This window comes from Protomyctophum parallelum, assembly GCF_964188405.1.
Source record: "Protomyctophum parallelum genome assembly, chromosome: 10".
NCBI classification, from domain to species: domain Eukaryota; kingdom Metazoa; phylum Chordata; class Actinopteri; order Myctophiformes; family Myctophidae; genus Protomyctophum; species Protomyctophum parallelum.
In genome coordinates, this window is record NC_139704.1 from 20527492 (window position 1) to 20544086 (window position 16595).

At 39.9% G+C, this 16595-nt stretch overlaps 1 protein-coding gene across 1 annotated transcript; it reads right to left on the bottom strand.

Moving 5' to 3' along the window:
• Positions 1-13000: 13000 nt before the first annotated feature.
• On the bottom strand, positions 13001-15543 carry LOC310865385 (ATP-dependent DNA helicase RecQ-like). Its single transcript, XM_083774484.1, has 2 exons — positions 15003-15543; positions 13001-14239 (listed from the first exon to the last, which is right to left on the bottom strand). Exons 1-2 carry the CDS (start codon positions 15491-15493, stop codon positions 13009-13011), a joined length of 1722 nt encoding a protein of 573 aa, XP_083630610.1. The 5' UTR covers positions 15494-15543; the 3' UTR covers positions 13001-13008.
• Between the last annotated feature and the right edge of the window lie 1052 nt (positions 15544-16595).

Genomic DNA, 16595 nt, shown 5'->3' on the forward strand with positions numbered 1-16595 from the left:
ATGTTTTGGAAAGAAACTAAGCCTGTTGGGGTTAGCTTGTTGGCCGGTGGGGGTTGGCCTCCGCCAGTGCTGCGCAAACCTATCCTGTTTGAGATTTCCATGGACAGGATCTCGAGGCGAAGTCGTATTAGTCCAGTCAATCTAAGCTAAAAAGGGGTGTGACCCAAAAGAAATTGCAATAGTAATCGTTCAAGGTTTTGTATGATCCTTAGGGTCATCCAAATAACATTCAAATTCGATTATTATATACATTTTGGATCATGGTAAATTCAGGGTTTGAACGTTGGGGTACCATTGAAACCTATAAAAAAAATCTAATTTGAATTATGCTTTAAGTAGCATGTGACATGTGAAACTAGGGGTTATTCATGATTCTGAACCCATTCCAAGCATTAGTTTTGCATGTAAAACACACCTTGGGTTAAATTCAGCCACTTGCCCAAATGTGCCCAAATGTGATGACCTCATCACATTTGTGATGACGACTATGGCCGTTTTTAGGCGAAGGAGTGTTTTTCGTGCAAAACGAATGCTTGCAATTTATTCAGAATCATGTCATGTCACATGCTACTTAAAGCAAAATTCAAATTTGAAATGTTTGCCTTATGTTTTCAATGGTACCCCAACGCTCAACCCCTGAATTTACCATGATCCAAAATTGATAGAAGAATCAATTTTTGAGTGGTGCAACCACTCCATTACACAGCTATGTGTGTCCCTGGGTCTGTCCCTGGGTCTGTCTGTCCAAGCACGAAAATAGCTTGGTTGGTTTTCACCATTTCTCAACCGTTTCGGACGCGGGGCGGCTCGCCGGAACTGGGCCGGCACCCTGGCCACGTTCCTGTGGGTCTGGAACTTCTGAAGACCCCCCTGGGGAGTGGGGACCCCCTCACTTCACATGGGTGTGATTTTTTTCAGTGGTGCAAACGGGCGGGGCGGCTCACCGGAACCGGACCATCCAAAGGCACGAGGATGAGATAAAGGGAATACATCGTCTCGGGATCCCCCAGGGGGAACTTACTAATGTTGCTCTGGAGAGGTAAATCTGGAGCTCTCTGGTGTGCTGTTGCTCCTGCAACCCGACTACGGATTTAAGCGGTTGAAGATGGATGGATGGAAGTAAGCCTATAGAAATAGAACTGTCAAGCATTCTAACTGTTGACAATTAAACTTTTGTTGAAGCATTTATATGGAACAAGTTCAACCAAATGGCAACAAAAAGTTTATCCTGAAAATGGTTACCCAGAAAAGCAAACATGAGCTAATGACCATACCAACAGCAACATGCGGTGCAAGTGGATAAGTGTACGGACCTGTAGTGTAATGCCTGCCCACAACTTTGTACAAATGTAAGCAAATGGGGGTCCATTTGTTCACCTTTTGTACACTCTCAGAGTTAAATTAACACTGAGTATTTTACTGTGTAGTGGTAGTGTCTCACACTCCGCTGCACAACCACACAGGCTTCAGTAAAAAAAAGACAACCTTGTGACAGCTACTGTGTCATTCTATTGATTTGTGTCTCTCTTTCTTGCTCTTTGACTCCCTTCTTTTGCTCTTCCTTTGTGACTTTTGTTTTCCTTAGTGGTAAGTCAATGTGACATGTGTGTGTGTGGCTCAGTGTGTGATGTCCTATTTGAATTAAGGTGAGATGCCAGGCTCAGAGCTGGCAGCGCTGCTGCTTTTCTAAGGTGACTGCGTTTTGCAGCGATGTCATTTGTGGTGTGTGGTGGGGTGGCTGAACAAATGGAACAAGCTAAAAATACGTTAAAAACAAACAAACGAAAAAGAAACCCAATGTGACGTGTTTGTGCTTTTAGACTCAGAATTTAGAGTCTTAATGCTATTACACAAAACAGGCTCCGTCAGACAGCACATCAGTCAAATGTACATTAAAGAGGCAATTTAGGGGGTCTGTGGCATGTGTCCTAATACATATCAAACCGTGGTTGGAGTGGAGGGTATTACACTCATCTTAACTAGGAATAATTACTATGAAAAGGAAATACATTGCAATAGTCTCTTAGTGTGAAATCCTAAGAGAAAAAAATTCCCTTCATTGTCAATGGCATTTAATGTTTGTTTTTTACGTCATATTTGACAGACATAATTATGACCTGATTTCTCCTTTCAATGGCAAATATGTGACGTGTGGGGACAAAACTTAGAGTACGGCACCTAGAGGAAACCCTGAGGCGAAATGGACATAGTGGCCCAATTTGTCGAGCCAGCGCTGGTCCGTTGACTATCATTGCGCACGTTCATGTTATTGGGCCCATGACACGTGAATGAATGTTTCATACGTGAACGTGCGCAAATGATAGTCAACGTCCAGTGCGTTCATGTTATTGGGGCAATCAATACCAGAATGCACTCTGTTCCTACCCGGAAGGAGGAGTGAAATCACCTCATGCGCTTTTGAGCAACTTAATGCAAGTGGATGGGAGGGGAAATATGGTGCCGTTATACTCTAAGGGACAAAAGCTGTATATAGGGCCCCTCAAAAAAGGACCCACTAATGATGTCATGTGGCAGCCAAGTTTTAATGTTTGAAAATAAATACACAACCAAACAAACAAACAAACACAGGACACACTTGTGACGTCAGTGGTAGCCACAGTGGGCACCCCTCACTTCACACTAGTGTGATTTTTCCACTAGGGTTCTCTTCAAATAGGCTACTGTATATTTCATCAGTGGCCGAGAGTCTTGCCTATTATACTGTACGTGTCATCAGTATTTTTGAGGGGGTGATCACCCCATAGCGATAATCTGATTGACTGAGCAAAGTACATTATTGAAGATAACATATAGGGCAGAAAAGTGAAGACACCAAAAGTGATTGGTCGGAATGATATTTGTGATGATTTGATTGGCTGAACACGGAATGTGATGTATGATGATGTATATGAATGGTAAGAGTGTGCCTCACTTCACACGGGTGTCATTTTTGAGGGCCGCTAGCCCCTCCTATATTCAGCCATAGTGTAGTTTTTTAGCTTAACACAAACATTAAATGCCATTGACAATGAATTGAGAATTTACGTCATGTGTCTGTGCAAATCGACACGTTACGTCATGATGATGTACGATGATAAGAGCGCCCCTCACATCACATGGGTGGGATTTATTTTCTTCTGTAATTAACCCTATACTATATAGCTCTCTCGAAGCATTAAATGTTACAATCGACAGACAGTCTACTTACGTAGTTGACCGGGGAGCCCCATGGATCAGATAAGAATGTAAACAAACATGTTGAGCGCAATTTTGGGGTAGAATCTAACAGGGAATATATTTTAGTTTGTGGTGATGTCATGATGATTTAGTCTATTATATACAAGTTTTGCTAATGTAGTATTTCCCTCTACAACTAAATCTATTCACCCATTTATTTATTTGCATATCCGATCTACAATCTCCTTAGATCGGTAGACTGTCTATTTCTCAGGTTCGTAGCGCCGGAATAGGGACACCATTAATTGAACCATATTTCACAAACTAGTAGGATGTTTCCCTTCTAAGACAGAGGCATCCACTGCAATGCAGGAGGAGGAATAATGCTACAGTAAGTTCTTCTCTCTGCAGTGATGGTGACTTTGTTTTCTTCACAACAGATGTTCAGGCCCCAAATGGTCCCTTGGTTATACTGTACACTCGCCTGCCCCACACCGCGTGCACACACACACACACACACACACACACACACACACACACACACACACACACACACACACACACACAACTCTGCTGCAGGACAAGATCTACAGGCATGAAACCCACAAATACCTTCAACAAAGTAAACACCAGATGTAGGGCTGGGTAGTTCTGGGTTCTGTTTTTTTTATAACCTACAATTTCTTCTTATAGTGTATATCAAAGAATCAACAATTTTATTTAGTCTATACTTTGTTATACTTATACAAAGGTACCTTGAAAATAGTCGATGTACAAGCTCAGTGAGCTTGTAGATCAGCTATTTTCAATATATCGTAGTGGAGGCTAAAGTTTAGTATGAAGTCATATTGCCCTAGCCAGATGACAGTCAACTAACTGACGGCTATTTGCTATGGCAATATCTAATTCAGTGACATTTGGCTGCCTTCTGTCGTGCTATTCATCCACACATTTGATTTTTTTAAGCGTGCACCTTATGGTGGACTTTGTCAATTTGATTTAGCCTCGGAAACCCAGACGTTTTATTTCCTGGAAGAAAGAAAAGTCTGGGTCCCGGTCCACGTCCAACCGGCATACGGGTGGGAGTGAACCTAGAGTGCAGATGGGCGTCGCTCCAAATGGGGTGACGTCAGTCTTCTACCTGGTGTGTTCCTGCACATCTTCCGACGGGAAGCTAATGCTACTGCAGTACTGAGGCCGTTCGTTTTTAACAGTAGTAGCCTAGTAATTTTTTGGGAGAACGATAACTACAAGTCTACAACTATCGAGGACAACTATTTGGAGACATGGCTGAACCCACCACTCCATCAAAATCCATCACGAACTTGTGCAGACTCTGCGGAGATAAATACAGCGATAAAAGAAACAAACACAATTTATTTATTAAGAACGTCAAGCAGGACTACACAGTTGTATTAGAAGAACTCACAGGAACATCAGTGACAAGCGACGATGTGTTAAAGGCTGTATGCCAGACGTGCCGCAGTAAATTACTAAAGTATCGCCGATGTAAAGAAGAGGTTACAAAACTTGGCGACGAGATAAAAGAATTGGATCGAAGGCACAAAACAGTCAAACGGTGCGCCAAGCCCACACCAGAAAAAGAGGTGAGTAAGATGAAATCCAAGCAACAGTGTTTTCTCTTGTGTAATGCCATTAGCATACTTTAATGTGCTTGTCTTTGTAATGTTAATATTATTCAATCAGGTCCAAGAGTGTGGGTCGGCTGGGTCCCGTGACCGTCAAAGAAAAAAAATATTTAGACTGGAAAATCCTGCAAGCCCTGCAAGACGAAGTCTTTTCATTGATAAAGATGTACCAAAGTGTACAACTAGTTTGCTGATGGTGAGTAGCTATGTTAATATAGCCTAATGACAATATATTCGTTTTCATTTGAGTATTAGGCTATGTAGAGAACGTTACAATTATCATCATATCATTGTATCAAGTTGTACATAAGCACGTGAATATTCATTCAATTATATTAAATAATAATTTTATATTTTTATTTACAGATTGGTGAACAGATTGTCTTCATATGGTGTGAAGTTTGAATTTTTATTATTAACTAGGCTAGCATTTCACCTCTTCCAAATCTTTCCTCATCCCAAACCTGCTTTATCTTAAATATTTGCATTCCCCCAAACGCTTTCTTTAAATTAAATCTTTCTTTTACATAATTGTGCTTTGACTTTTTTAACCACTTGAATGTAGCATGAACCCTCGCTGAAAATTACAGATCCACAAGCTCACAGCGCTTCTCATTATCTTGTGAGCTTGTACATTGGCATACATTATCATGAAGTAGTTATGGTGTTGAGGAAAAAATAATACTGTATTCATATATGTTGCCATGTTCCTATAGCCATCTTCTTCTGTATCAATGAGGACATCACAATGGGAAGAGCTCCAGCATAGCAGTGCATCGCCAAAGCACTCCCTCAGTCCAACTTTGCCTTCATTTGGAGCGGTGAGGAAAACATAATCTGTACACCTTTTTAAATTCAAGGAAAACCTATTATGATATCATCATTATGACATCCTTTTGTCCATAGTCCCCCTTTTAAAATACATAATACATTTGTTAATAATGTCTTTACTGTATGTCAAATAAGTAAGATATTACATTAGCTTTAAGCCTTGTAATAGCTTTGGACATGCTGATAAACAGTGCTCAACAACAATGAGTTATAACTATTTAACATTTCACACAGAAATAATTAATTTACATGTTCTCTCTACAAACTCCAGTCAATCAGCCTAATATACTATTAATACAGTCACTAGTGTAAAATGCCAACTATGTACAGTATATTATTCATCAAGTTAATACTTTAATGGTAGACTTCTTGTGTCATCACCGTTCACAGATAATTAAAAGCTTGTGATCCCTTTTCATGACCTTTCATACAGCTGTTTGTGTTTCTAGCAGCTCTTAAGGTTTTCCTTTGTTCAGCTTTCATTTTGTAAGACACCCTGCTGTGGCTTAGCCCCTTAACCCTGCTGTATCTATTCATAGAGATAAGCATCTTTAAAACCCTGGTGACCCCCCCCCCCCTTTGGTGACCATTGACCATTGTTGTTGATGGGCACTAACAAAAATATTTGACCGTATAACCGGGAACATTTTTGGAATTGTTTAGTCTCGTTTGTTGATTCAATTTTACTGTGGCTGTTTTCATATTGCTGTAGATATCAGTTGCCAACATGACTTCAAATTGGGAAGCACGTCAGACTAGCCCTACCAGCCCTTCACCGCGGGTACAAGCTCTGACATCACCCAAATCTCTTACCAGTGTCCAAGTTGTAAGTATCAAACAATTCAGCCTCAATGTCATTGTGTTGCTTCTCTCTAATACAATATACTGTCTTGTTATGATTCTCAATGTCCTAAACATGTACGAAGGTTGATCCTACCTACATGGCTTTGTTCCTCTCACACAGTCTGAGACAAAGTCAGATATTTTCAAAATCATACATTTATTGTAGAATGGAACAATGTTACAAGCCAATAGAGATGTAAATGTTATCGTGGCTAAAACACCTGTGACCCACACCACACTTCCTGTACTTGTATTCCCCTCATATCTTATAGAGTCCATTTGCCACGATTCCTGCACCTATGGAGACCAGGTCCTTCACAACACCACTGCCACCACTGACCAAAATAATGACGCCTTCCACTGAAGGAATGGTGAGATGCACTTTTGTTTTGTTTTTGTCTGCACAGAGAAGACGTTTTTTTTTCTTTAATACTGTCTGGCAATATTCCCAATCACTATTCCTTTGTGATTTGATTTAGATTAGATCTTTTATCCATAATCTAATCGGTCCAAATAAGATACAAAATATCCTGGTATTACATTCAGTTCCAAATACAACTCTCCACACACGCATGCATGTTAGCACCCACACACACGGCACAGGCTGCCCATATACGATACTGATACCAATCTACATGGTTTTAGTACCAACATGTAACAGCCCACTGGCTTTGTTTTTTCCTAAAGAAAGATGGTCATACTGCTAGGCCATGGCACACCTGTTTGGGATGTACATTAGGGCTTTTGACAATAAATGCATGCAGATATGGAATTGAATGACCCAAACCATAACCTGTATCCTATATTGCACTCTTCTGTTATAGACTTCCCTTTCCAGTAGGACTGAAAGTTGGGAGAGCCTAAGGTCAAATTCACCACCACTGTCACATCCTCCGACAACATCCAGGCCAGTCTCCGGTGAAGGAGCAGTGAGAAAGAAGAATTCAACTGCAGCCAGTTTCTTGTCTGCACCAACAATTCAGGTTTGTAAACATTGCATTCTTCTATAGCAGCTCATACTAATTTTATTTTATTATGAATTTATTTGATGTATTGTTTTTACATTAGGAGTGTCAACAAACACAGCAGGAGATGCAAACTTCTGACGTCCAAGAACCAAGTCACACAGTAGTCCGTTCAGCAACACACTCACCAACACACTCTGGGCCAACAAAGCTACGTGAAACAAAGGTTTGTATGTTAGCTTTATTTTCAAGATAAAACATGGAAGAGCATGTGTCTTTGTTGTTTTATCCTTTTACCTGGAAAATTAGACTTGACTGATTGAATAGTTTAGACTATTAGACAGAATGTAAAAACAACAACATCTTACAGTGTTATGTCCTTGCAGTCTTGTTTCCATTTTGTCCCTATGCAATCACTTCATAATTAATATAACGATTAATATATCATTTTGTTTATTTTTCCATAGATTACTGTGAGAAATCGCTCCACACTCCGAAGCAGAATAATTCATGGACCATATGAGAGAGTTATTGACAATATACTCAGAAAACGAGAAAAACAAATACCACATGCAATTATGGCTGTACCTGGAATGTCTGACATGTTGGTTGAGGAGATACTGAAGAAAATCAACATGGAATGTCAGACATTGTCTAGTTTGAAATTCAATTCTAAATTGAGGCAGACCACCGTAAAGGCATTGAAAGAATTCAAATGGCTAGACGTTCTTTCTGAGTGGAGGCAAAAAGCTCCCACATACAAACGGTTCTTGGAAAGTGCTAGTAAAATCCCAAAGGACCCGCCCCTCCCCAAAAGCCCTCTGAAACCACGTGCACTGCTATATCACAAGAGCAAAACGTGCACAATGGCGATGGCTGGTGCAGCGCTACTCAGGGCAAGATGTCAGTCTATGTCAGCACCCATGTATAGAAATGCATTGGTCATGCGTCATGGAGGAGCAAAGAAAAGGTGTTTGGAACGCCTAGTGAAATTGGGTGTATGCGTGTCTCCTGGCAGAGTCCTTGAAAAAGTCAAAGACATTGCTAAGTCATGGGACAGCAACGTAATACAGTGGAAGGAAGATGTGTGCAAGTCATACATAGCAGCTCACCCACCTGCCGGAGAAGCTGGTGCTATGGATGGATGTGCGGCATCTGGCTCATCGCTTCTTCCCCAAGTTGAAAGGGTAAGATATTGCAAAATGTATGCATCACAATATTGAAATGTATTGTTTTGAATATGCGGAAATACTATTAACACACCCATTCTGTGCGGGAAACCCTTTTGGTGTTTTTTTTTTTTTAAAGATATTTTTTTTTGCGGCTTACGCCTTTTATTGATTTTTGAAGGGACAGACAGTAGGCTGACAGGAAACGGGAGAGAGATGGGGGGATGACATGCAGTAAAGGCCGTGTCGGGTCCGGGAGTCGAACCCGCGGCACACTGCGACTGGATTACCAGTCCGGTGCCCAGACCGTTACGCTACGGCCTGGGCCCCTTTTGGTGTTTTAAGCATTATGTCATACTTTAGCTATTGAAAAATAGCAGATCTACAAGCTCAAGCTTTTAGATCTGCTATTTTGGCCACAGACCCACATCTTAAAATGTTTTGTACCAGGGACCCCCCAGAATCAAAAGGTGAAGAAATATTCTGTATATTGAAATATTTGCACACATTTTCAAGATCTATAAGCTCATATCGTGGCACTCTGTGCCGTGCTACGAGCTTGTATTTTGGCCATTTTTAAACAGCTAAAGTATAATATAATGGTCAATGTGGTTGAACACTATAGGTCTTAACCCATTTAGACCTGAGGTCGATTCTACAAATACCTTCTAAATCCTGAAAAACCCTGTGTTTCTATATCAGTCGTTCTCAAAGGTCAAGGACCCAAAAAAATGTATGTAGGCCTATCGACCCCCATCTGTTGTTCCAGGGACCCTCCCAGAAGCAAAGATTAGAATTTAAAATGTCTGCTGTGAAAGAATATATGTTCATAAATGTGCATGTTTTCAAGTAGAGTGCCGCGCTATGAGCTTGTAGATCTGCTATTTTTCAATAGCTAAAGTATAATGCTTAAAACACCAACACAGGTTCCCGTCCTAAATTGGTTAATTTTTCTGGCATTATTTTATTTTGATTATCACATCACATCTTTCGATTCTCCCCACCCCACTTTTTTTTGCAGGGACCTACAATGAGTTTGCCCATGCAATTCACAATAGACAATTTGGACCGCAGCGTCACACCACACACTATGACATCAGACAATCAGAGGAAAGACAATCACTGGATGATTATGTTGGCTAATCCAGAGAGAGTCAGTGCCGCCCATCTCCCTCAAGACACTCACAGGGATGTACGAGATGTTCCAATAACTGACATCATTCCAAACCAGGATGACAAACGGCACTTGAAAGAAGAGTTCAAGGAGCTGATTGGACGAGTGCTGGTGTCCCAACTTCCAGAATTCAGCCAATTTAAAGACAATGTCAAATTGCACATCCCTCATCTGTATTCTTCAACAATGGCCACAAAAACTGAGATCATACCGCTTGGACTTCTGGACTTTGATGAGAAGAAAGGGCCAGACATGGTAAAGACAATTAAGTACATTAATGACAAATATGTCCCTTATGTCCCTGTTCAGGAGGATGGAAGGACAGTCATGAAGCCAGCTGTTAAAGTAATTTTAGCAGGAGACCAACTGACCAAGCAAAATTCAGATGTAGCCATAGGCGCACTGGGGAATGCAAATGGTTCAGATGAAAGACAGAACGGCATTGTCACAGCAATAGCAGACTTTCACTGCAGCATGAACACCAATGATGTCATATTTAAAGACTACTACAACACCAGCTCAAGCGGTGACCCGGGCACCTTGTTACATTTAAGAAATACAATCAACAGAAGAAATGTATCAACATCTGCACTTGGTGACAAATACACAGCCAGCAACACATTTATCCAAGATGTTACAGATGCATCGATCATTGCGGCTGCTCTACATTACTTTGCCATGGACACTATTGAAGACACACCCAAGAAAAACACAATACCTCCAACATTCAGCTCAGATCAACAAAAACAGCAGTGGTTAGACAAACACCTAATTAACATGCTTGACACATACATTATGAATGAAGAGATGGGGGCCACTGCTACAGATGATGATTGGGAGAAACATGTCGGAATGGCTAAAAAAAGTCTAAATTGCCTATTTAGGGATTGCAAAGGCCTAACATTCAACACCCATGCCAAACTCAAAAAACATGTAGATGACACACATCAAGTCCTCATAAGCCATTGTGGAGAACCGGAAAGCACAGGAAAAGCTCAGGGCAACAAAAATAAAAATTCTGACGGGGTCTTCAATTACCACAGCGGGTTTTTGAAAGTCGCCTTACTTGAGAGAGATTTTCAGGACTCAATTAAGGAGGGGGATGGCCAAAGGACTTGCCGTCTTTGGAAATCAAAGATGCTGCATTTTAAACAGGCAGGCCGGCACAAATATAGTCTAGAGGCACTAAGACTGCAGTTAGACATATCTGCAATGCAAAGTCCAAATGTGTCACATAGGCTAATGTGGAACAGGACGGTCAATGTAAGTGGTATGGCAGGCAAGAACGTTGCATTGGACCTTAACTGTGAACACTATGTACAGTACACTAAAGAGCTGATGGACAAACAGGGGGCCAATCTTGAATTTGATATAGCGCAGGTGATGAGCAGGAGCATTGGTGAGATGAAAAGAATCATGGATCAATTTGACGAAGACTGTGGTGTCAGTCCAAAGTCGGGAAGGCACACTGCGGCAAACAAGCAGTGTGACATAATTAAAATGGTTAAAATTCTCCACGACCATGATGTATTCAGTGTCAAGCCTGGAAGGTCTTACGGCGCCTTCAAAAACCAAAGTGCCAATCCACTGCACAAATTAAAGGCAGGAAATGTTGTGCAATGGATCCTGGATAATAAAAAGAGATGTCACCAGCTACAGGAGGATCCATAACAAGTTTGGGTCTACAGCTATTTCTCATGGCAAACATTCCCATATTTTCTTTATAATTTTTTATTGTGAATAAAGTTTATAATTTTATACATTTAAAGATGTACTTGTTTTTGTTTTCTTCTTTTAAAAATCTGACAACTAAGAGTCTGTTACTGGCTTAAAAATGTATGAATCATGAAAACTTTGTACCTCTTCATATTACATATGTTGTAATTATAGTATACACATTGTGTTGAGAAGGAAGATTAAAATATCATTGGTTTCAACCACCATAGTTAATGTGCAAGCTTGGAAATTAACCACATTTGGGAAATTTAGTATCAGGACTATTGTGAACCTTTTAAATATAATTTGAGATATGTAATTATTCAGAAATCATAATCTTAAAGTATACCAGTACGCAATGGCAGTTTGAGAATCAATTATTTCATTGTAGTTAGCCTAGTAAACCCAGATGTTTTTAGGCTAAGTTATTTTTTTGTTCTTTCTACAACCCCAATCAATGATCATAATGTGCTTTTACTACAGAATGCCAACCAAAGTACATTCGATTATTAAACAAGTTTATTTAATACTTGGTGGTTGACTTATTTGTGGCATCTCTGTTCACAAATCACTTTTTAAAAGGTTGTGAACTCCATGACCTTTCATACAGCTGTGTTTGTCATAGCAGGCCTTCCTTTGTTCAACCATCATGATGTAAGACACCCTGCTGTGTCTTTAACCCTGCTGTAGCTTCTCAGATAAGCATAGTTAAAGCTGGTGATAGACACTAATACAAATAATTGACCTTAGAACCCATAATGTCCCATTTTCATTTTCAAATGTATAATCTTTTGAAAATAGCAGATCTATAATGACAATGTGTGCATTACATTGCATCGCTCGTAGATTGTTAGTGAACAATACATTATATCAGTAAATGTTTGCGTTCCATGTAAACATTGCACCTATTCAGACATAATAGTTCTAATTATACATTTTGAATCAGGATTATATTGTGCACCATTACATATAATTATGTAATTAATCAGAAATCATACTCTTATGGTATACCAGTCTGCAGTGGAAGTTACATTGTGAGCACTCATTGAAGGCTTTGTACATCTTACTCACAAGTATATGTATTAAGTACAGTTTCACAAACTGATGTGAGAATGTAGGCGTGTCCACTGTTCCTCTGAAGACCCACTGAATACTGATTATGCTTGCAGCTATCAACACCAATTCTATTGTTACACAAATTGCAGCAGGAACAGACAGCAAACTGTAAACAAACCAAACAAATTAAAGCAGGCCTTGGAAGCCAGACAGACCTATTTAATAGGCTACAACAGTTTACATTTGTTCAAACCTGAGATATTGTATAGAATTATTCCCTTATTTCCATATTCCACATGAGCATGTCCAAATGAGTAGGTGACACAGTAGACACTTTGAATGTTTCACATTTATTTTCAGTCAACTTTCAGGCAAAAAATAACATTTAGACAAATGAACACTTCTTACAATAATGCACAATAAATCATCTAATCCCACAGTTCCATTTCACAGAATGCTTCTAGTACTTCTTCATCAGAGCTGCTGACCTCCATTTCGTCAACATCATCAAATACAAGCATTAAAATGATCAGTATTTCACGTGCCAATACAACATTGCTAACCTGCACATTAAAAAATATGTCATTCAATGTGAAGAGTACATTGCTTTTATCAATAACATCTTTAATCAGGTTGCTGGTGTCGCCAGGCTGTCCAGTACAATACACTGACACAGCTCCATAAAGGCCTTCATGTGTAGCATGCTGTATCATTTCCTGCAACTTTTCCTCCATTGTGATTATCTGTTCTGGAGTAACATTTCTCTTTTTACTAGCAGGTTCAATCCCAGCGTGTTTCTCTAGTGCACTCATCTGCCCATTGCATTGCTCTGTGCACATACAAGATTTTGCACAGTTGCTACAGCAGTTATGGGGGACAAGCAAAGGGATAGACTTTTCTCCATCAAAAAGCTTTAATAGTTTAGCTCGTCTACATGTTGTTTCATCAGCGAGATACTGCTTCATTTGGTCAGATAAAGCCATTAACTGTCTTCCATGATATAGAATTAGAGAATGTGCAGCTGAACCATCTCTCCCTGCTCTACCATAGGCTTGCATGTAGGATGCAATGTCCCTGGGTGGTCCGTAATTAATAACATGGTTAACCCCTCTGAAATCTACGCCCATGCCCAGAGCTGATGTGGCGATCACAACTCGAAGAATTGATGCAGGGTCTTGAAGCGAGTTTAGAATGTCTTGTTGTACATCCTTTGGTGTCTCAGAATGGTACATGTCTACAAGTCTACTCCCGGACAGATCTTTAGCTCCAACTGGAAACCGTGATTTCTTACCTAGGTTAAGTTTAAAAACTTCACAGTACAATAGAACACAATCAGCAATGCTCTTAACATATATTACATGCTTCTCAGTGTTTTGTGCCTTTGACTCTAGTTCCTGAATGAGCCATGCAAATGTTTTTAATGGATCAGCAGAGATCTTCTTCACAGCCAGCCTGATGTTCACCCGGTCAGGGCTTTTAACAACTTCCACATATTCATGCATACCCAAGTTCTTCACAACCTTCTTTCTCATGTCTTTGGATGCTGTTGCTGTGAGGGCCAGCAGTGGTACACGTACAGACGTTGGTAGCAGTGATCTTAGTTCCCCGACGAGTCCACACCACTTTCGGAAAGGTTCTGCTGTTCCAGTTGTCTCACCCCTGAGAGAAAGACACATGGAATATTGTTAAACAGAGGACAGGCTTTACACACACTCATAATATCTATATCTAATTATCTATATAGCTAATGTGCCAAATATATGCAGTTTCGGTTGACTAATGTGTGGCTATTGTTCTCTGGTTTCAGCAATGTTTTATGCAGGCCTACTTTCAGCTGCAATCAAAGTCATACACTTAACCAAGTTGTCAATAACAACGTAAATCAGATAGGCCTATTTATATATAATTATATTATTGTTATTATATTTACATCTTATATTTATTACACCATGACTACCACAAATGGGGACATGTAACGGTCAAAGTGTGGTTAAATACTGTTATATATATAAATATATGCCATGAATTATGTCTACTTGAAATTAACTAATAGAACTGTGTGCTTACATACAGTTTGTTTCATTAGCATGTTGACAACAAATACAAAAGCATGTGACACCATCCCCTTTAGTTTTCTTTTGCAACTTTTGGCAGTTCAGATATAAATGTACTGCTGAGTAGCTTTTAAACGCGAAAATGGCATGGCATAATATAGCCATAGAATGGCTTTGATTTCATACATTAAAAAGGTTGAAATACATTAATTAAAATGTATGTAATATCTCAGCAATTCCAGGGCTAGGCTTGGTAAAAAATCAAATAAGGGACAGTCAAAACACAATCCACTTAATAGAACACATTGCTGTACAACAGCATTGGACCCACACGTTATAGTATAGATAAATCTCAACTTTAGACTCACCATTGCACGATTGTGTGTACCTCGTCAACAGCTAACCCAATCAATCGGTCTCGAAACAAAGGCGCTTGCAGGGCTGTTCTCCAAAAGTCGTTGCCAACAAAAGTTTCTGGCGAGCCGTAAACATAAGAAAAGTCTCCTTTGCAAATTCTTTCGTCGGTCTTCTCGTCTTTACCAGCACAGGCAGCAGACAGTCCTTTAGCGTTCAACATTTTAACCTGTTCATCCATTATTGATTGTAGTGGACAAACAATCAAAACCATTGCTTCGTTGGGCCATTTGTCTGGATATTTGTTCGATAACAGACTGCATACCGTAGGCCATGCTTGAAAAATCAGAGATTTTCCACTCGCTGTAGGCAAACAGCCGAGTACATCTTTCTTTGACAAAAGCGTTTCCAAAATAACTTGCTGTAGCTCCTTCAAAAAGTCCACACCGTGTATTTTGCAAGCCTGTATGATGGCAGCGTTAACGTCTTCTTGGTCTGTGTCCATTGTATACTTTTAAAGTTGTTTAACAGCGTCGAGCGTTCGGTAATGTTCAATGTTGTTGTTAAACCTCCTGTCTTTTAGTGTGTTCTACTCGGGCATATAAACATGGTTACACAGGCAGGAAAGGGGAGGACGGAGTCGGGGAGCGGGTTGATTGACATTTTGGTGAACCAATAGGGGCGCACCAAAAAACTCCGGCCGTTTTCGCCGGAGGCTAATCCCCGCCTCCCTATGCCTTTCAACCATGGGAAAAGTTCCAGGCTAATTTGATTTGACTCTGCCTCCCTGATATTTGACTTCTCTATCTCTCTTCCTGTAACTGCAAATGTTGAGATATTGCACCTAGAAGAAAAAAGTCACACACTCTTTTACACCTGTAATCGCCTGATGTGACAAAACAAGTTGGATGTGATTCTCATAATTCTGACAATTGGTGATTTGTAGCAAACCATTATTGTGTTAACCATTTCCGCCCTATTGGTCCGGTGAAATATAGCCATTCTACAAGCTCGTGTCGCATTGCAACAGGGTAAACGGAGCTTCTAGGCTCATAACAACATATGACAGTCTTCAGACGCGCCATTATAGTTATGTATTTACTATTTATTAGTTTGCATAGAACACCTTTATTCTATCACTGTCATTCTGACATGATGGCAAAAACTAGGCTACAATATTTACATTGCAATTAATTTATAACTTAGAAATTATAATTATAATAAACATTAATTAAATGATAATGGCATAATTAGTGTAATAATAATATTGCATTTTACCATAATGATGTGTGTGTGACCGATGTGTGTTTATGTGTTGATTCCAGGGACGTGGCATATTAGCATATTCATAAAGGGTTGTTCCTGCAGGCGTGACATAACGGAATACTGTAATTAATAGATCCTGGAATTGTTCATGAGGGTACAGACTGACGTAATATAAAACTCCTTTATAAACTCACTTTGTGTGAGACAGGGCCATTATTGATCAAACATTTACATTTCTGACCAGAGTCCCTCAGGGCTCTATATTAGGCCCCTTCCTGTTTTCGCTCTACATTAATACAGTATCTTCATCTGTGTTTTTTAAACAAAAGTAGCAAAATAGC

Bases quoted from the DNA above. Each gene is read 5' to 3' on its own strand.
- LOC310865385 (XM_083774484.1), bottom strand. From the start codon at position 15,493: ATGGACACAGACCAAGAAGACGTTAACGCTGCCATCATACAGGCTTGC. The intron at 14,240-15,002 runs GTGAGTCTAAAG...TCTTTCTCTCAG, and splicing joins GTACACACAATCGTGCAATG to GGGTGAGACAACTGGAACAG.